Consider the following 22,132-nt stretch of genomic DNA (forward strand, 5'->3'; position numbering starts at 1 on the left):
CAGTTAATTTAATGGGAGTTGAGTCTCAATAATATAATGCCAGATTAGCTGGTATTGGATGGATATTTTACAATCAGAAATCTTCCTAAATGCTGGTTGGTGGCATGCAAATAATTTCCTGTTTCTTTCTTGTTTCCAACTAAACTGGTCAGTGGTCGATGAAGACGGTAAGGCGTGTGTGCTGATTTGTCTGCTGTAATTTGTAACAATAGCATGAAATAGCCTCTCCATTTCATAGTTGTTCTGAGTAGTCAGATATGTGCCTACTTTTTTTTGTCATTTTGTCTCACAGTTCGTTTGCGCTTGATGTAAACAAAATTTCCTGCTATTTTTATGGATTGTATTACAGATACGATACGGGTAATTTTACCTATAATTCTTCTTGTAAAGTAGAATGTGTTTTATGCATTGTCCTTATGAAATGAGAATAATTTTACTTACAGCTTACTTGAACTCTGTTATACAAATTACGCGCATTATATACGAATTGGGTCTGTGGGGGGAAAAATTGGTCTTTTGTGTTCTAAAATTGTTCTGTTTGAATGACTGAATATTTACAATTATTTGGGGGTGAAATCCTATTTCTGCATCCAATTCCCGAATAAACGAGGCCCTTTGTACATCTCCCAAAAGTGCTTTCACATTTTTGGAGATAATGGACGAAGCATACAAGAGCTTTTAGTGAAGAAAAGAGAAAAATTAGGTTTGACTAAGAGGTCTTACATTTCATAGGAGTCCATCCATTATTTAGAAGTAAGGTAAAATTGTGATAAAATAATCCATTATACTTTTCATTAACGTACAGTTAGATTTATTTATTTATTTATTTGCAAAATTGACTTAAATGAGAAAAAAAATCCTTAACATATTTTCCAGTGCAGTTTCATATACTAGGCATGTTGTATTCAGGTTTGGTTTTTAAAAAAGATCCATTTTCAGTGAATGTTCTACTTACATCATTTGAATTTTTTAAAAAAATTGAAATAACATTGAAATATGTCGAGATAGAATTATCGATAGTAGAATTACTATCGATGTAGAATACTATTACGGAAGTAGTGGAAAATGAAACCTGATGCTTGAGTATAATTTACTATGATTAAAAGAAGAATATTAAGAGATTGTCATTCTAATAAAACTGTTAAAACCTAAGTGTGCACAGTCATAATACTGCACAATGCTTTAGTTAGTTTTGTGAATCAACAGGAAAATTGATACGTTTCTGCTGCTGAATATAAAGGAAGTTGCTTTAAAAATTGACTAATAGAAAAAAAAGGAAGATATAAATGTAATTTTGGCTATCTTTCCAATTGACAAAGCATGAAACTTAATTTCCATAAATAAGAACAATCTATAGCCGCCTCCTGCTTTTGTCAAAATAAGGAAACATAACATTTTGCTGCAAAGCTCTGCCCCTTTTGGATATGTGCAACATGACAATACACACACCAGGGGTGGGTTTCTCACCCCGTTCCAACCGGTTCGGTTGGAACGGGGCCGGCGGCGTCCTCGTGCACACGCGCAGTGCACGCATGCGTACTAGCGTCTGTGCGATGCTCCAGCTGCTCCTGGAGGATCGTGCAGGCGCTGTATGCATCCTGCGCATGTGTGGAAGCGCAGAACTCGTCAAAACCGGGTAAGGAGTGCGGGTGGGCGGGTCTTCGCCGTTCCCAGAAGTTACTTACTTCCGGGTTTGCCGACCAACCGGTTCGCGGGGACCGCCGCGAACCGGTTGAAACCCACCCCTGACACACACACAAGACAGGGCACGCAGCTCGGTGCTGCAAGGACACATCTCTGCAGATATTTCTGACAGTGATATTAATTCTTTGACAGAAAATTACACAGAATTCAGTAGAAAGGATATATGGTGGAAAAAGCTAGAAACAAATGTTGCTTATTGTACTGAAAGCAGTTATCTGCAATCAGTTGAAGGCAGCATTGTAAGAATTCCTGGATTTTTCAGTCCCTGATCCCATTCAATTTCTCTGGAACTTGGCTATCTTGAGCACTTATGGGATATTTTATTGTACATGATAGTGATCTTTGTGCTATATTTAAAAATAGAAAAAATTAAATGTAGAAAGTTCCCAAGAAAATCTGTTTTTCTTAAGGGGCATAAGAACATCGCTAACATCAATTGAATTGTAAAAATAGAATGTAATAGAATATGAAATCATTATGTTTTACCATATTGTATTTAGGGTCTCTTCTTTAATGCCTCTCCTGAAAAATACTTGCAGTAAAACTATTGATCTAGAAAAATTAGTATAAAATTATGTAGAAAAGTGGATTTAGCTGCCTTGTTCAGCTTCTCTAAACAGATGTTAAACCAATTAAAATAAAGGCTCGTACATTTCTCTTTGGCTTGTAATTAACCAGTGAGTACTATAGTTAATTTATTAAATTGTTAATCACATGTGTTCAAGTAAATGGATTTGTGAATCTTTTCTTTGTTAACAGCTTGTTTATAGCTTGGGATTTGCTAATTATGTTCCCAGTGTTGAATGTGGCAGAAATTGTTTGTATGCTCTTCAATATATTTGGAGGATTTGGAAGGGAAATTTTTGTAAGATTTTAAAAAAGGTTTCTGTTTAAATTCAGTCTGCACTCATGCCAAGTAATTTGATTTAGGGGTATGATGTAACTGTTTCCAAATCAAGCTTTTCAGAAAATGGAGCTAATGAAATTAATTTGTTATGTGCTGCGGGAAAACAAGAAATAGAGGCTAAAAAGAAGTGGCTGCTGGTTTATAGATTTGGGGGGCTGCTTTTCTTGGTTTTGATCAATTTTGATCTAAACTTTGGTTCACCGACAAATGCGCGGAGAAACGCGCCGGCAACAGCGCGCCGACAAAAGCGCGCCTTCAACAAACAACTAATAACAACCTAATAACCCTAACTCTAATCCTAACTCTAATCCTAACCCTAATCCTATCCCTAAACCTAACCCTAAATCTAACCCTGAACCTAACCCTAACCCTAACCTTTACCTTAACTTTTGTGGGCGCGGTTTTGTCGGTGCCTTGTTGTGGGCGCGTTTATGACATCGCAGTATTCTCGACGCGGTTTTGTCGCCACGCTTTTGTCGTGCGCGCATTTGTCAGGTCATGCTAAACTTTGACATGTGATCATCTCTGTTGGAGAAGATTCCAATGAGTTTCATTGAAACTTGAAATGGGCTACTTCCAAGTTGATTAATAGCTTTCCTTCAGAAGAAATCTCTTTTGGGCTAAAGAAGGACCTTTATCACAGATTTGTGAAGACCTATTTTCAACAAAAACCATCAAAGTAGATATAGCCTTACTGTATACTGCTATTGCATTCATTCTTGTGCTGGCCAGCTTTACCAAAATTAGTTTTATTATAGTAAAATAATAAAGGGAAACCTTGTTGGCACAATGCTGCAGTATATGCCCTACACCCATGATGGTGAACCTTTGAGCATGTGCTACAGGTGTCATGCAAGGCCCTCTGTGGGCCCGCAAGCCGTTGCCCCAGTTCAACCCCACGCACATGCGTGTGTGCCCCTGGCCAGCTGGTTGTCGAATCTGTCCCGGGTGGAAGTGAAGGACGTGCGTAGAGCTGTATGCACAAGCACAGGGGCCCATGTGTGCGTGCACCAGGGGCGGGGCGCATGTACGGGGGAGTGCATATGCGTGCTTTGGACACTTGGTCCAGAAAAGGTTAGCCATCACTGCCCTACACTATAGTCACAGTTTTAAAAACTCTCAACGTATACAAGTATTCCCATGTTAAATTAACATTTCAAATCTGAGTAAAACATCTGCTTATGTTGATATTGGCACAAATGTACTGCTTAACCACAATTAAAGTTGAAAATATCTTCATTTTGGGAAAGGAATATGCATTCCTGAGATTGGCTTCCAGTTTACTGTTGATAATTATCAGGGTGCTAAGTTTATGTCTTTTAGAGAAATCTTTTTTTAAAAAAATGGCAAAAACATTTATATGATTTGAAGAAAAACCAACACATATTGTACATTAGGCGTTTTGGATGGTGCTAGAGCAAATAGATTAATAAATCTATACCATTTCTGGAGGTTTTTTCCCCCCCTCCCTCAAATAATTTCCAAAATTGCAAGAAGATGCATTATAATTATCTTAATATATTAATTCCATTTCCTTTTCTATAACTAAAGCTTATTTTGTTCTGTGGTTTGTAATAAGAATATTGTCATATTCTACTCTAAGCATATTGGGAAAGAACATAGTGATCCATATATCCCTTTGCAGATTGTTTGATTATCACTTTGGAATAGCAAAGAAGAGTAGATCATCAAGATACCAAATTCAGTATTTGATGTACATATTTTCTAGATCTATAATTTTCAGCATTATTGAAGTGGGAAAACTATCTCACTCAATTGTTATTCCGCAAAGAACTATTGGGTTTACTGCAGTGGTGTGATTCAACCACTCTAACAATCAGTTTGCTGAGAGAGAAAGTTTGAGTTTGAGTTTTATTGGTTTTGTATGCCGCCCACTCCCGAAGGACTCCGGGCGGCTTACAATAAAACAGGGAGAGGGGATAAATAAGACAAATACAAGACAATACAACAATTTAAAAATACAACAACATTCACAATTGAAGTGGGGCCAGATACTTCAACAGCCCCAGCCTGCCGGAACAGCCAGGACTTGGTGGCTTTGCGGAAGGCCGGGAGGGTAGTAAGGGTCCGGATCTCCACAGGGAAGCTCGTTCCAGAGGGCCGGAGCAGCAACAGAGAAGGCCCTCCCCGGGGGGGTCGCCAGCCAACATTGGCTGGCAGATGGAATCCGGAGAAGGCCAAGCCTGTGCGATTGAATCGGTCTTTGGGAGGTAATTGGCAGGAGGCGGTCTCTCAGGTACCCAGGTCCGATGCCATGCAGGGCTTTATAAGTAACGACTCGTTTCGCTCGTGCATACGCCAAGCAGACCCTTTGCGCCCGCCCATTGGGGTTAAACAAAGCTAAACAACTTTCCTTGAACTGCAGCCCAGGTGAGTAAAACAGCTGAAGTGTGGCAATTTGCTCTGCTGCGCCAATCACCTGGGCTAAAAAACAAGGAAATATATGTCAGTATAGCACAGGGGAAGGCACGTTGGCCCCACCTGAAGGTTGGAGCAAACTGGTTCGCTCTCAGCTGATCTTCGGAGCTACCGATACTCCCGAACCAGTCCGAACTGGTAAAATCCCACCCCTGGTTTACTGCCAACAGAAGTATCAGTGGGAGAGCTGCCATTTCTAAAATGTCTCTTCTTTGGTTTTTAGGGTCCTTCCCAAGAAGATTTCAGTCACTTGCCACCAGAACAAAGGCGGAAAAAACTTCAGCAGCGGATTGATGAGCTTAACAGAGAATTGCAGAAAGAGAATGATCAAAAGTATTTACGTTATTTTGACTCTTGATGCTGATTTTTATTTTGCTGTAACTAGGGATTTGAGACTCGTTCATTTCAAGCATCCGTTTGATGATTTATCATAAATCCTACTAAGCATTTGGAATTTTGGTTCCTCAGTTGCGATCTGTCTGATTCACATTTATAGGCTTTGAATAGCAATAGACTTATATACCGCTTCACAGAGCCTTTACAGCCCTCTCTAAGCGGTTTACAGAGTCCGCATATTGCCCCCAACAATCTGGCTCCGCATTTTACCAACCTCGGAAGGATGGAAAGCCGAGTCAACCTTGAGCCTGGTGAGATTTGAACTGCCAAATTGCAGTCAGCAGAAGTAGGCTGCAGTATTGCACTCTAACCACTGCGCCACTGTGGCTCATAGGAATGATATCAGTCCACCATTATGTAGCACTAAAGCTCACCTTTTATTCCTCAAAAGATGGTGGAACTCTCATCTTTCACTTTGTGAACAGTTATCTTCCTCTGGTTGTGATGAAATGGGAGTTTATTGTTTGAATAGAATGCAAGGAAAGAAAGAATTGATAACCAGCATCTAAACATTTGAAGAAACATGGCAGAAGAGATAACAGGAGTGACAGGAAGTTGACAATTATAGGGTGTAAAAACAAGGAAAGAAAAATGAGATAATTAGTATCTGGGGAGGGAATACAGGTAGTCCTTGATTTGCAATCACAATTGGGACCGGAAATCCAGTGTAAGCTATTAAAGTTGTAAGTCAAGGCACCTGTGTGATCAGACTTATTTTCCTGACATTTTTTTTTTACAATGATGGTTAAGTAAACCACACAGTCACTAAGCTAATGGTGCAGTCATTAAGCAAACCCATTCTTCCTAATGGGTATTTTTGCTGTGGTTATTAACTGGGATGTGGAAGTCGATTGTAAATGGGGGGGGAGGCACAATTTACAATGGACGGAGTAAGTTACATAAAATACCTGTTCTAAGGCCATTGTAATTCCTAATCCTCATAAATCGAGGACTACCTGTATGAATAATCCTTGTGAAAATGGTAATAAGTGTCAGTGTGCCTCTGAAAGAAAACTATTTTATCACCTCCGTTATCTGTTCCTACAGTGTTATTGTTAGACAGAATCTAAATTGTTCATAACCTAACATTTGTCTGAGTAAATGAGAGAAAATATAATCTCATTCACTACTAGCCGAGGTGGCGCAGTGGTTAGGGTGCAGGACTGCAGGCCACTTCAGCTGACTGTGATCTGCAGTTCAGCGGTTCAAATCTCACCGGCTCAAGGTCGACTCAGCCTTCCATCCTTCTGAGGTGGGTGAAATGAGGACCCAGACTGTGGGGGCGATATGCTGACTCAATTTGCTAAAAAATTTGTAAACCGCTTAGAGAGGGCTAAAAGCCCTATTAAGCGGTATAGAAGTCTAATAATAAATAAATAAATAAAAAATAATAAATACTATATAGTTCCAGGAAAGAACTCTTAAGAGAGGAGGTTACCTTTATCATCTTGGGATGATAACTGAATATTTTAAAATTATTTATTTGACCGAAAGCAAACTCAGGGGAAAAAAAAAATCAATTCCAGATTTTGCTTCTTACCGAATAAACCTGGTTCCTACCACATAGGCATACCCATATGTACTAATCACAAAAGCTGAAGCCAGCTGTGGATTGTCTATCTCTAAATTCAGATAATTTTACTCTATATTGTTCGGTTCTGTTAGGGTTGAATGCAACTTTTGTTTCTGAGGAAGTTAGCAGATGCTATGCACCACATAAAAGAGTAGTTGTGATACACAAAGGGGACAGCTTCCTGCCAACATCTGTGAAGCATTACAAGACCCAACCTATTTCTGTGAGTTCACAGATTAATAAATTGAAGAATCACAAGTACAGATAAATAGCATTAGCACTTACACCATGGGTTGTCAACCTGGTCCCTACCGCCCACTAGTGGGCGTTTTGGGATTCCAGGTGAGCGGTAGGGACTTCAGAGGTTAAAACCTCCTTTTGAGCGAGCGCACACCTCAATAAACCAACGTGCGCGTGCACGCAAACAAGCAAACACGTGGGAAGAGGAAGGGGAGGAGTGGAAACTGATAGCAGGGACAGGCAGATAAGTTTTGTTATCTTATAAAATAAAGCGGAGCAGAGCAGTTGCAAATAGGAGAAAGAAAAGTTATAGGCAGGAGAGAATTGTTGTTGGCTAATAATAATAAGTGGGCTAACTAGCTCAGCCTTACTTTGTACGTTGCCCTACGGAAGGTTTAAAAAAAGGAGATAAAAAGGAAAAGATTAACAAAAATTAACAAAAAAAGGGAAGAAAAATAGAGAAAAGGGGATAAAATAAAGGAGGAGAGTAAGCAGTGTTTAGTCTGGCTCATAAATTAAGTTTTGTTATCTTATAAACAAAAGAAAGAATAAGTAAAGGAAGAAGGAGAAAATAAAAAAAGGGAAAAGAGATCCTTGATATAGTGAAATACTATAAGAAAGGTAAAGAAGAAGAAGGCAGGAAAAGGAATTTTGTTTTGATGGTGACACTTAATAAAAATTGGCACCCAATACAGCATTGTTTTTGGTGTTTGTAATAAAAGGGAAAACAGGAGGGAAAAAAGCACTGTGTGGAGTGCAGATCAAAACGTAAAAGTAGTTGTTAAATTGTGAAACAAATTTAGAACCCAGGTCTGAAAAAAAGAAATAGGCTCATGTTCCGCACTTGCGCAAAAACTGGTGGGCGGTAAGGAAATTTTTCCATCAAGAAAGATCCATTAGTGGGTGGTAGGTAGAAAAAGGTTGACTACCACTGACTTAGCCTTACACTGCTTCATAGAGCTTTTCAGCCCTCTCTAAGCAGTTTACAGAGTCAGCATATTGCCCCCAACAATCTGGGTTCTCATTTTACCGACTCCTGAAGGGTGGAAGGCTGAGAGTCAACCTTGACCCACTCAGAATCGAACCCCTGGAATGAGCAGTGAGTTAGCCCGCAGTACTGCTTCCTAACTACTGTGCCACTTGGTAGCCAGTTCATAGTCCTCTGGTTCTGATATACACTCAAGTTTCTTTCTCCCCAAAAGATGATAAACAGAGGCAGGCGTTGAGCATCATTTGATGAACTCCTTGACAATTGCATTTTTCTGTAGAGATGCCCTCATCAAAATGAAAGATGTGTACGAGAAAAAACCCACAAATGGGTGATGGAAGTCTTCAGCCAAAATTAATGGAAACTATGAACAACATGGACCGTCTGCGGATGGAAATCCACAAGAACGAGGTAAAAAATCTGTTTATTGGATAGTTTTTAGACTATGATTAGTACAACTTTTCAGACTCTTAACCAAGGTTAAGCTCCTAAGAGTCATTCAAATCAGAGTAGGCAAAAGTCATCTTTGCTGTAGCATTTCAGTCCATTTGCAATAGCCTCCATTTCTATTCCAGCTAGATCTATAATAGCAATAGCAGTAGACTTATATACCGCTTCATAGGCCTTTCAGGCCTCTCTAAGCGGTTTACAGAGAGTCAGCATATTGCCCCCAACAATCTGGGTCCTCATTTTACCACCTCGGAAGGATGGAAGGCTGAGTCAACCCTGACGGTGAGATTTGAACCGCTGACCTGCTGATCTAGCAGTAGCCTGCAGTGCTGCATTTAACCACTGCGCCACCTTGGCTCATATTCAGTGAACGCAGCAGCAGTAGTCATTGATAATAATTATGTGGATGGTTTTGCCTGCAGGATACTTAAAAATATTCAAGGTCTGCACCGAAGTGGTGGCTCAGCAGTTAAGAAGCTGGGCTTGCCAGCTAGAAAGCCATCAGCCCAGGTTCGAGACCTGAGCTCCAGCTCATAAAGACACTTTAGGAAAAAAAAGCTTGCAGGACTTTAGCAAAAAAAAGTGGCAGAGCCATGGGTTATTAAAGTGTGGTGCAGCCCAAGGTTCAGAGACAATGGTGGGGAGTGTCAAAATAGGAAGCTCCCTCCTGCTGCTGCCTCTCCACTCCTTCACCGTTGCAGCCAAACTGCTGGTTCAGCATTCGAGTCAGAGCCCAACCTACTGCTGCCACCCTCTTGACAGCCCACTTGCTCGCCCGGCTCTCCATCCAGTGCCCTTAGCGAGTTATCCCTGCAGTGACATTCCAGTGTTGAGATGTTGTTGTGGCCCAGCAGGAGCCGTTGGAGCTGCCACCAGACTCCGACAGCGAGGGGCCCTATGAGTCGGCTCTGGAGGATGTGGAGGACCCTGGAACAGGGTTCCGACTCCGAGCAGGGCGCAGAGAGACTGGTTGGCCACCAGGAGGTACCTGAGCCTTTGAGCAGTGGGGAGGAGGCAAGGGAGAGTGATCCAGAAGCCAGCAATGAGTTGTTCCTGGATGCCTGGAATCGAAGATCTAATAGGCATCAGGAACAGTTATGCAAGTACAGAAGGTAATTGTGCTCAGCTGGTGGTCATTAGGCTCCTCTCCAGACTATAAAAAAGACTGCTTGTGCACACGCCCCTCTTGCAGAAGTCAACGCATTGACTAAAGAGAACTGTTGTAACTAACTTGGCAGGCTGGATTGCTGCCAAGGTTTGTCTGAGTTGCTGCCAAGGTCCTTATCTGTTTGTTATGCTTGGCTTTCAGCCACCGAGGTTTTGGTTTCTTGCTATTAAAGTACATTCTAGTTAAGCTTCTCTGGTTTTCGTTACTGGACGGAGGAGGGGGTCAGAACAGATGTCTATGAAGAGATGGCAATATTGAATTGGCAGAGGAGAGTTAGAGGTGGTGAGAAGACTGCTGGCCGCCCCGAGCTACCGGCGTTGAGTCCCCCATTCCATCATGAGACGGGGTGAGCTCCTTCCTCGCCCCAGCTCCTGCCAACCTAGCAGCAATTTGAAAACATACAAATGTAATTAGATAAATGTCACTTCAGTGGGAAGGTAAAGCGCTCTGCGACGTCATGCTGGCCACATGACTGCAGAAATGTCTTCAGACAGCACTGACTCAGCGGCCTTGAAACTGAGATGAGCACCACTCCCTATAGTCAGGAACACCTAGCGGAGTAAAATTCACGGGGACTCATTTACCTTTATACTGAATCAAGGAGCCTGTAACTTTTCTGAACTTAATAGAACATTTGGAAGTACTTCAATTAGAAAAATATTTTGGTAGATACAGTTTTATTATACTATTTATTTAAATCTGCCCCAGTTGAAAATAATACACTTAAGGGAATTTATATTGGGTCAGCTCAATTCTTAAATGAAATTGGAAGTTTAGTAAACAGACAAAGACTGTATAGTTTACACAATGTATAGTTTTGCTAGCTATGGCATTTTAAACTGTGATGAATTTAACTCGCTGCATATTTACAGAGTTCGTAAGTGGTGGTTTCATGATAGCTGAACATAGAATTGATTTTGGACTAAATTTTTATTTCCTTTGACCATACATACGTACATGCTTGTGTATCCACACAACATAGGACAAGCACTCCTTCTCAATTCTCTATCTCCCTTTAGTGCTTTTTAAATGTTCCTTGGCATTCTTTTCCCAATTATTCCCAACCTACATTTATCTGTTTTCTCATGGAGAGGAAGAAATATTTCCAAATAATTACACTGGAGTATAAGACGCATCAAGATTTTGAAGAGGCAAATTTAAAAAAAAAAGGTTTTGCGCATTGCAGACCTCCCAAAAACAGCCTGTTTTTCACAAAAACGGGCTCGTTTTTGTCAAAAAAGGGACATGCCTACCCTTTAGGAGGCTTGTAAAGTGCTCCTGGGAGGGCAAAAAATGGTGCATTTTTGCTCATCTTTGCCCTCCCCTGCCTCCAGGAGCACTCTGGAAGCTTCCTAAAAGCTATGCACAGCCATTTTTGCAAAGGGACGGGATTTCGGGAGGCCAAAAACGCTGTATTCAGTGATAAGACACACCCAGATTTTCACCCTCTTTTTTTGGGGAAAAAGGTGTGTCTTATACTCCGAAAAATACGGTACGTGCCTATGAGTAGGCCTTTAACACCCATATGGAACCAAGTGGATAACTGGAACCATAATGTTGGAGGCTGTCATTTTGAACTGCAGAAGGCCAATGGCCCTTTTTAAAAAAACCAAAACTGTAAAACATCTAAAAGTGCAAACATACCAGGGATGGGTTCCTGCCAGTTCTAACCTCTTCTATAGAAGAGGTTCCACAAAACTACAGTGCCATTTAGAACTGGTTCCAGCTCCCTCCCCCCGCCTGTCTGCACATCATCAAGATGAAGAGCGAGAGGAGGAATTCTGGGAGTTGAAGTCCACAAGTCTTAAAGCTGTCAAGTTTGAACACCCCTGGGGTTTTTTTTAAAGGATTAGGGGTGCAAGGGTCTTGTAACTTGACAGCTTTAAGACTTGTGTGCTTCAAATGCCAGAGTTTCTGAGCCAACATTTTGGTTGCTAAGCAAGAGTGCTGTTAAGTTAGTTTCACCACATTTTACAAGTTGGCCACGCCCACCCAGTCACATGGCTGGCAAGCCACTCCCACCCGGTCACATGGCTGGCAAGCCACTCCCACAAAGCAGGCCATACCTATAGAAGAGGTTCTAAAAAAGTTTGAAACCCACCACTGAAACATACGTACAAGAAATAAGCTTATGGGTTCCAGAAGCATTCTGAACACCTGAACAGAATTTTAATATTTAATCCTGGCACAGGTAACATGGTTTCTCTCTCTCTTCAGGCATGGCTTTCTGAAGTTGAAGGTAAAGTAGCAACAAGAGGAGATCGAAGACACAGCAGTGACATCAATCGTAACCCAAGGAAGAGAGAGGTCATTATATTACACTTTTTTGTCTGATGTACTAGTAGATTGTAAGTCCAGATTTCTAAATCAAGTAAATCTAGTGACTGTAATTTATATACCTAAAATATAGAGCAAGGCAAGTCCTCTGAAAGTTGTGCTTTGCAATAGCAAGAACATACGATATATAAAACACCTCTCAACCAGGAACAGCCAGACATACTTAGAAAATACACTGACTTAATTATTGGAAGAGAGGTGCACTAAATATGTTCCTTAGTTTGCAAAGCACCTCCTTGCACAGGTGTGCCAGAAGTCTGCCTTCTCTGTAGCACCACCTGACTTCTGGAATAAGGTTCTCCCTCATTCAGATGCCGCTGAAGAGCTGGCTTCTCATCCAGTCCTTTGACAAGGCGGAATGAAAACCCTGTCATTTTACTAAACTATATAAAGTCTGTGCGCATGGTGTCTAAGGAAATATAAAAACACTTTTTTTTACACAAGATCTATTTGCGTCTCATCATCTTGAAAAAGCTTTGCATTAAATCTTCATATGACAAAGATTTTATTTACATAGTTCCACTTTTATTGGATTTTTTGATTCAATAAAAAGGAAAAACCTACAGCTCTCAATGTTCACCAGCGTCTCCTACCCTGTTTTTCTCTTTTCTGTTACCTTCTGATATGTATATTTAGAACTTTAAACTTCAGGGTTTTTTTAAAGAATAGAATTGCATTTTTAGTGAATTGATTTCTTTCATATATCATAAATTGCTGTAATTGTTTAAAAAAGTGAAACATTCCTGTTTAATAGACAAAAATAATATTTAGAAAGAGTGGTATGTTGTGTGTTCATAACAAGTGTTTACAAAAGAGGAGGTGCGAGGGATCCACCTGCAAAAATGCCTTCAGAATTATACTTAAATGATTTAACCAACCATATAGTTCTCCTTCTCCCATAGAAAAGCTTCACTATTCATCATTCAGTTTATATGCTTGGCTAACGGCTAAGGAATAAATATGCTTCTCTTCCATTACATTACATTGCAGTTGAAGTATAATAAGATTGAAACTATGAGTTAAGGGTTGTTTATACAGGCAAAGCAGGCTGAAAAAGTAAAACACTCCTACATACTCTGCTCTTTTTAGGCAGTCAGTGGAAATTTTTAAAAAAACTTTTTAGGTAAACAAATGTTTCATTTTCTATTTTAAGTAAAGCGGGGATTAAAAATTACGGAGTGTTTCACTTTGAAATTTTAAACAGGGGTATGCATAGTTATTTTTTCCCTACCATTATAACCATGTGTGTGGAGAGAGTCTGAAGATGTAACAGGAGAGAGACAGGATTTTATTCCAGTAGAATGAGCGCATTTAAAGCACCAGCATTGTTACTCTATATTTTCATATGCTGGACAGATGGAATCAAAGCTCTTTTGTTTTTAAAAGCAAAATTGTATGTTCTGTCTCCAACAGCCTCCATCCTCTGCCTTATTTTTCAGTAACATTTTACAGATAGAATCACAGATAGAATTCTTTATTGGCCAAGTGTGATTGGACGCACAAGGAATTTGTTTCTGGGGTTCACCGATAGATGTGTGCTCGACAAAAGCGTGCGACAAAACCGCGTCGAGAAAACAGCAAGGACGAAATCGCGCCCACAGAAGCGCGCCAATAAATGCGCCGACGAAAGCGCGCCATCAAGAAACAACGCGAAAACAACTTAATACCCTAACCCTAACCCTTACCTTAACCCTAATCGCACTTTCGTCGGCGCACATTTATCGGCGCGCTTCTGTGGGCACGATTTGTCCTCGCTGTTTTCTCACCGCGGTTTTGTCAGCGCGCTTTTGAAGTGCGCGCATTTGACGGGTCACGGTTTATGGTGCATAAGTTCACAGTGTACATGTAAACAGCAAGTAATAGGTCATAGATCATAATAAACAACAATTGATAAATTGTTCAGCAGAGTGATGGCACGGGGGGGGGCGATGACGGACGGACAGACGGACTGACTACTTTCAATAGTTTTGGCATACAATGCCCTATAGCAGCATCCTGAGGAGAGAAGTTGATATTGATTATGTCCAGGATATGAGGGGTTTCTAGATATTTTCTAAGCCCTCTTTCTGGTGTGTGTGCAGTATTCAGGTCCATATATAGGATGGGTTTACGTTTATTCCTCAAAGGTTCACGATTTGCAATGAAATCTGAACCTGTTTGAGATTCTGTTTTAACCGGTGAAAAACCTATGCGGATTTGGTTAAAAGAAATGCAAAGGTGCTTTCTGTTATCTAATTACATTTTAGTCCGGAGGGGAGCTACACGGATGATGCCAATCAAGAAGTTCGGAGCCCACCCCAGCAGCATGGCCCTCATAATGAATTTGATGACGATTTTGAAGATGATGATCCTTTGCCAGCTATAGGACATTGTAAAGCTATCTATCCATTTGATGGTAAGGTTAATTTGGCTTAAGCTTACATGTAGAATAAATGGAGGTGACCTTGAATCAATCCAGGATATTTTGAGTTTTTATTGTTCAACAAAAACACGATTTGTAGTGTTAAGAATGTTACACTATAAGAACAATAGGAACTCAAGGCGTGTAATTACCACAAAATTAGGGCTAGTCTCTGCTAAATGCTCCACGTAAACCATGTTGCAGAAATACTGGATTCTCTGGTTTTTGGGCTGGAAGCTTCTTCCTAATGCACAGTACACTTGGTAAGGTTGTGTTGAAAGAAATGTCCTTCTGGGTTCAGCTCCAAGTGGGGAAAAAGACACCGGAGACATGGAGGCTGCTTGGAAAGATGGTTTATTGTTGGACAGGGCCACATGGCTTGAGCCCTGAACAGAAAAGGTGATCACAGGCTTCAATGTTGGTAGAGAAGAAGAGAAGTGATGAGGGAGGGGCTTGCTAGGCTTTTTATAACCTGTTCAGTCCCACCTCTCTGTTTCCTGTTCCTGTGTAAGAAATGTATTCTGATTGGTTGTCAGACTCCCATGGGGCCATGCAGGGGCAACTCTCTAGGCTGTGTTTGAATCCAGGTATGGATGAGTTCTCAAATGCCATGTGGTGAGTTGGGTAAAGTGCCAATATTATCATGCCTTTACTCCCATCCCCCCTGGGGCTGAAGTGGAGAAGTCTTTATTATGTAAAAGGGACTAGCCTGGCCTTCTCAATGGCCCATTGACAAAGTGGGGATGGGCAGGAAGCTACAAGCAACTATTCTGTCTTTTAGAACATGTCTCTTTCTTTTCACATCCAGAGAAATATTCTGCCTTTTCAATATTTCCTAGTATATTTCATTTTTCTGGGAGAGGGCTGGATGATAACTTCCCACAGTTGTATTTGTATTTCAACCAACTTGGAAAACTCATTTTTGAATTAGGCAATATGAAAGCTCAGCAGCATAGCATTATTAGCTAATTAGCATGTATAGGGCATTCTTATACATTTGACAGCCTGTCTTAAGAAAGCAGAATCCAAGTAAATGCTACAGTAGAACCTATGACCTTAAATCTCTCCCTACCAAAGACATATCATGCAGGTAGCAAACGCATTTCTTAATGAGCAATCAGTCACCAGCCAGTTACAGGAGATTGGAACTCTCAAAAGCATTTAATTTAAGCTCGGTGTATGTGCACATTCTTCTATGTATGTGTACACCAGAGGTGGGTTTCTACCAGAACCGGTTCGTCAAATCTACCGAACTGGTTAGAAGAGGTTCCACCAGTGGACCCGGAAAGCAGGCCACACCTACAGAAGAGGTTCCAAAATTTTTTGAAACCCACCACTGGTCCTTGGATAGGATTATTCTACACTATCATGCTCCTATTTATAAAACTCAGTGTCTCTGTGAAAGGTAAGGATGATTACTGCGTGTGTGGTGCAATCAGAACATTGCGTGTGTTGAAGTTGTTTTAACGCAAACCAAAGCTGCCTTTTAAAAAACAAGTTTACATCCTATTCTTATGCATGCCAGTGCTGTGTGTGAGGTAATTTAAGGTGGTTCTGACAAGTGTCATCGGCATCTTCATATCCGGTCACATGGGCGGCAAGCCACTCCCATCCGGTCACATGGGCGGCAAGCCACTCCCACAAAGGAGGCCACACCCACAGAGTAGGTTCGAACAATTTTTGAAACCCACCACTGGTGTACACACACACACACACCAACACCAACACAACATTGTGTGTGCATTTGTATGCAGTCCCGTCCCCCCGATAATCTAAATACAATTGTATGTAAATTTTTATAATGGCATCTGGTTTAAGTTCTGGGAAATGCATGCTGTAATACATTTCTGTTGTAGTTCTGCATTATAACAAAATAAACATGTTAGATTAGAAAAGCAGCCATTGGCAAGGATTCAACTTTGCAACAAGAGACCAGGTTTTCATCTGTTGGCTTACATATGAAACATATGTTCCACTGCAGTGAACTGATGATTCCCCCACTTCCCAGAATGAAAAAAATGAGGGCTGAGAAAGAGAGCAGTGTTAAATCCTCCAGGGAACAAGAAACCCTAAACGCTACACTTCATTTTGATTTCCTCCTAGGTCACAATGAAGGCACCCTGGCCATGAAAGAAGGGGAGGTTTTGTATATTATAGAGGAAGACAAAGGAGATGGATGGACAAGAGCTCGGAGGCAGAACGGAGAAGAAGGATACGTGCCAACTACCTACATAGATGTAACTCTAGAAAAAAACAGTAAAGGTGCAGTAACCTATATCTAATCTCCAGTCCATCGTCTTGTCCATGAACATTGCTTAATGAATACGGAAGCACGTAATTGGATGGAAAAAGTCCAAAACGTTTAGGAGTCCTTTCAATATGTGATTGGCTACAGGAGCCCAAACTTAAAAGAGTTCAGTTTTGAAGCTGGAAAATCCCTGCATATAACAACTTTAGATTGTTCTCGGCTTTGCTTAAATGTACATTGTATGTCTTCTTTCTCAGTACACGGTCAGGCTGTATTTTATTGGTTTTCGTGGTTTTAATGTTAATTCTTGTAAAGCTTAACTGCTTCGTTTTAAAAGAGCGTCATTTTAGAACAAAATTAATACCATCTCTGGGCAATCGGTTCTTCTTCTTCAACCAGAGCTCGTTCCGGGTGTCCAAGCAATAACTAAATCTTAATTAAATGAAGATGAAGATTGGCTTTTAACTTTTATTTTCTGAACAAGCAGCTCTACTTCTCGTTGCCCCTCTGCCCATTTGATACCCTGCAGGAACAGTCTGCAGGCTAATACAATGTAAAGTTATGCAGAAGCAGAGGAAACTTTGAAAATTGCATGCCGTTGGCTGCATGTAATGGAACCCGTGGCACGACAAACCGGGTCCACTAAAGCGCGCCCGATTAAAGCGCGCTGATGTCATCAGCAGCGCGACAACGACGACCGCGGAGAAAAAAGGGCGCTTTAAAAAGCGCTTTTAAAGCAAGCCGATTCACGTAAAGGTAAGGGTTAGGTTAGGTTAGGGTTAGGTTTAGGGTTACGTTAGGTTAGGGTTAGGTTAAGATTAGCGTTAGGTTTAGGTTAGGTTAGGGTTAGGTTTAGGTTAGGTTTGGGGGGTTAGGTTTAGGTTTATGCGTTAATTTTAGCTTTACTGCTCACAGCGTGCTTTTTTCGTCGCTGTGATGACGTCAGGTACGCGGTTTCGTCGAGTGCGTTAGTCGACCGGTTTTGTGGTGGAACCATGGAACCTAGGGAGTTGCGATGTAGGCTCACCAAACATTCCTATTCTGGAAGTACTTTTTGCAGCTTTTCCTTTCAAAAATCAAATCGAGATTCTTAAAATACGATACCTGCAGAGGATTGCAATGGCTGTAGCGGCACGTAGCTTTCTGATCGGCTCCTTTTTTTGCTCTTTCTCTCGTATTGGGGATTTTGTACATTTCTGTATTACACAACCGCTTAACAACTGCTTCCTGCAGGTCTCTCTTCCTTGCTTCCATTCATCCCTCTAGAAAGTGCCCGTAGGAATAAATGCAGACCAGTTCCTTTTGTTTAAAAAATGAAGAGATAAAAGGTCTTTGTACGTGGAGACGTTTTCATGCCGGTTGTTTATGAAAGATGTTAATCTGTGGTATCAAAATGATTAGAATTGGCGTGTTCTAACTTGTATTACTTGGGCTTTCATACTTGTGCATTTTCACTCGGAGCCAGGGACCATTTGGAGGTTAAATTGCACTAATTTTCTACCGAGTGAACGTCTGTTCAGAAAGTGTGACACGGAGAACTCTTGCAAAGGATCTGAGCCATTTATCTAGTATAATCGTAATAATCGGAGGTGGATTTTATAAAGTGGGGGGAAAATGACTGTGTTCTCTCTTCTTTTTTGAACGGCCCCTGGTAATTCTGTTCTGTTCTTCTTTTCCTCTCGGATTGCAGGTTCCTGAAGCGGGTATCTGAGAAAATGGGCGAGATGTTGAAGGAGGTTACATGCAGCTGCTTTTTTGGGGGAGGGTGTTAGGCCCAGCAAAATGGGGGAAAGCCAGTTGCATGAAAGCATGTAGGCATATGTTTCTCACTAACAATGTTAGCATTTCTCTTTGTGTGTTCCCAAATTGTGGTAAGCTAAAACGCTCCATTCCAACAGAACCAAACCCACCCCGGTTTGAAAACATATCCGCTCCATAGTTCTGAAATGCTAGCTGTTTTACCACTTGCATTTTTATACTGGCTGTTTTCAGCTGCTTCCTTTTCCATATCCATTTTTTTACAATCAGCATTGAGTCCGAAATCTTCTCATTGACAGTCTTCTGCCTGTGTGCCACTTCCATGCTCGCCCTAACCTTTTCCTGCATGTCTAGATAATGCGTCAGGCATGTTCGCCTAATGTTTTTGTACTTCCATAGTTCTTTCCTCGTCTCTTGCATTTGTAGCGTCCTCCAGCACTAAAGTTTTTTTTTTAATATATATTTTCCCCTGCCCCGTTTTACGTCGCTGTAATTTGTCGTTTGTTTTATCTTCTTCATTGTGACCATTTCCAGTTCTTTGGCGTTAACACCGGCTGTGAAAGTAACATTCATTCTGCTTTGGGGATGGAATACATCTTCAGCACTAGGCCATCCCAGCCTATCCTCAGCACCTCAATAATTTCTCATGAGCACTGAAACCCTAGGAATAATAAAGAGCACAGATTTGCCGCTGCAAGACAAACAACTCTTCAGAAATCAAGTGCTTGTCATTCAGATGCTGCCTTAAACTCTCGAGTGCCTAAATCTGTTGAGTTGCCAACAATACCACTTCAGTATCCCGCCAAGGGCTATTGGGTCTCAGCTCTGTATGACCTCGTGAATCTTCTACAGTTCTGCAGCTGTTGGTAGCCAATGGTAGATTTTCTCGATCTCTACCATTCCACAAACAAGGTGCATTGTAAACGTGACACACGTTGAAAAACAAAAAGTACATGTATCGATTTTATTTTACGTCCAATGAATGTTTTTAATAGGATTTTTATGGAGCCTTTTTTTTAATTGCCTATATTATTATTTTTTTCGAGTTGGGGAATGGGATAAAGACACCAGTTTTCAAACGAACTGCCGTGCTTGTCTTATTTCCAAGTATGCTTTATTGTAAGGACCCAGTTAAAAATTGAAGTGATAACTTTGTAATGATCTGTGTGCACTTTTTATTTGTAAACATAATTGCGATTTGGACACATTTATACATGTAAATATAGTTGTCTCCCGCACCCTGGTCATTGCTCATGTTATTTGTCTTGCCATTTGTGAATTATGTTAATGAAAACATCGAATCTAAGCAAAATAGGGTCATCTTAGTATAAGGGGAGGGATGGGGGGGGAAGGAGCAGTTAAATTTAAGCTTCATAAACCAGCTTACTGCTGTTTGTGGTAATATTTAAAATCCTGCTTTTCTGAAGGTGGGAATCAAAGCAATATTTGAACACAGCAATGCTGGTGGGATTCCTTTAGAACTTTTTTCAGTGTTACTAGCCACTATTACACAGATGATTTAGTATATTTACATTGAGGGTGATAAAACACTAAAGGTTAAGAGTTTTGGGATATTGTAAACAGGGTTATTTATAATAATGTGACCATATGCCATTACTGACCAAACTACATCGAATAGTTGTTCGTTTAATGCTGGCTTTTTTTTTTAATAAAAAAGAAATATCTCCAAATGAAAGACAATGATTTTAAGGTTCTCACCTTCCAGCCAAGGAACCCTATGGATTTAGTTTAACAGCCAGTTTGAGCTGCTTTTAACACTTCTAGTAAAGGACTAATAGTTCTTTTGTGCTACTGTTTTTTGTAAGGCAGGATTTGTTTCCTCAGGAGGATATTTTCCTTCCTGTGGTTATAAAGCAACCTTTATGAGGGTAGTTTAAATGTAAAGGGGAGGGGGAAAAAATCTTTGTACTTGCACAGTTGGCTAAAATTATTTTGAAATGTTGAGAATTAATTGTCTTTGAGTCATAACTTTTCAGTAATTTTTAATCTTTCGTGCACGTGTTGATTTTTTAAATGTTTCAATGCTTTGTTAAATAAGTCGTTCTCTTCAAAATATTTTCATGGAATTAAACAATCTTTTCATGGCCCTCATCATTTCTTTGTCTTCTGTTGCAGGCAAGTCTATAGGGCGGCGTTTGTCTTGTTTAATTTATCATAAATATAGCAGTTAGCTTACTTATATACCGCTTCATAGGGCTTTCAGCCCTCTCTAAGCGGTTTACAGAGTCAGCATATCGCCCCCAACAACAATCCTGGTCCTCATTTTACCCACCTCGGAAGGATGGAAGGCTGAGTCAACCTTGAGCCGGTGAGATTTGAACAGCCGAACTGCAGAACTGCAGTCAGCTGAAGTAGCCTGCAGTGCTGCATTTAACCACTGCGCCACCTCGGCTCTAATATGCCTGGGTGGTGAAGGGAAGCAAAAGTTGCGCCCACCAGGAAGACAAATCTCCACGTTTTCCTCACTTGTTAGTCCTCCAATCCAGAATTACTCCTTGGGATTACTTAAATTCTTTACACAGCTGCTCAGGTGACTTTCACTTCACTTTATGCTCACCTGATTTGCCAAAGATGCAGAGAGATCCAGAGATTGGGATTACTGCAATGCGCTCTACATGGGGCAGCCCTTGAAGAGTATTCAGAGACTTCAACTCGTCCAGAACGCAGCCGCGCGAGCGATTGTGGGTGCACCTCGGTACACCCACGTTACACCTATCCTCCGCGAGCTGCACTGGTTACCGATCAGTCTCCGGATACGCTTCAAGGTGCTACTCGTAACTTATAAAGCCCTTCATGGTATTGGATCTGGGTACTTGAGAGACCGCCTGCTGCCAATTATCTCCCACAGACCCATTAAATCTCACAGGGTTGGCCTCCTCCGGGTGCCATCTACCAGCCAATGCCATCTGGCTATTACCCGGGGAGGGCCTTCTCTGTGGCAGCTCCGGCCCTCTGGAATGAACTCCCCGCAGGGATTCGGACCCTCACCTCTCTCCAGGCCTTCCGAAAGCCGTCAAAACCTGGCTTTGCCGGCAGGCCTGGGGGGTGATGAGTTCCCTCCCCTCTCGACATGTATGGTTGTGCGACTGTTGTTTACTTTTATTATTTGTATTTTGTCTTTTTATGTTCCCCTTTTTCCCCCTTGAATTGTTCACCGCCCTGAGTCCTCCCGGAGAAGGGCGGCATACAAATAATAAAATTCCACTCCATTCCACTAAAGCTTACTAATTACACGAACACTTAGAAACAGCAGCACTTTTGGCATGTTTAAACGATGCCACAAAGAGTTGTATTTATAATTTGGCCTCCATAAACAAAATAAGGGAGCACAGAATTCCCTGCACAATGCAAATTGCCTGCCAGAGAAAAGTTGGAGAAGTGGCTGGAACGAAACAATACATTTCAGCGCAGCTTCTGGAAATACTGCCCTCATGCAAACAGAAGCTTTTGGGAGCATTCCAAATTCCTAGAGATTTCTCTTTTTTGTGTGTGTGGGGGGGGG

At 41.1% G+C, this 22,132-nt stretch overlaps 1 protein-coding gene across 1 annotated transcript in view; it reads left to right on the forward strand.

Annotated features, from left to right (window-relative positions):
* Positions 1-19,269, forward strand: part of LOC116509220 (formin-binding protein 1-like) — a 70,974-nt gene extending 51,705 nt beyond the window's left edge. Inside the window, 8 exon segments of the mRNA XM_032218273.1 lie at positions 5,274-5,383; positions 8,528-8,561; positions 8,563-8,658; positions 12,083-12,150; positions 12,152-12,172; positions 14,449-14,597; positions 16,707-16,865; positions 18,542-19,269. Of these exon segments, the coding sequence (XP_032074164.1) occupies positions 5,274-5,383; positions 8,528-8,561; positions 8,563-8,658; positions 12,083-12,150; positions 12,152-12,172; positions 14,449-14,597; positions 16,707-16,865; positions 18,542-18,549 (645 nt within the window). The 3' untranslated portion in view covers positions 18,550-19,269.
* The last annotated feature ends 2,863 nt before the right edge of the window (positions 19,270-22,132 follow it).

Source organism: Thamnophis elegans, chromosome 5 (assembly GCF_009769535.1).
Source record: "Thamnophis elegans isolate rThaEle1 chromosome 5, rThaEle1.pri, whole genome shotgun sequence".
Lineage (NCBI taxonomy): Eukaryota > Metazoa > Chordata > Lepidosauria > Squamata > Colubridae > Thamnophis > Thamnophis elegans.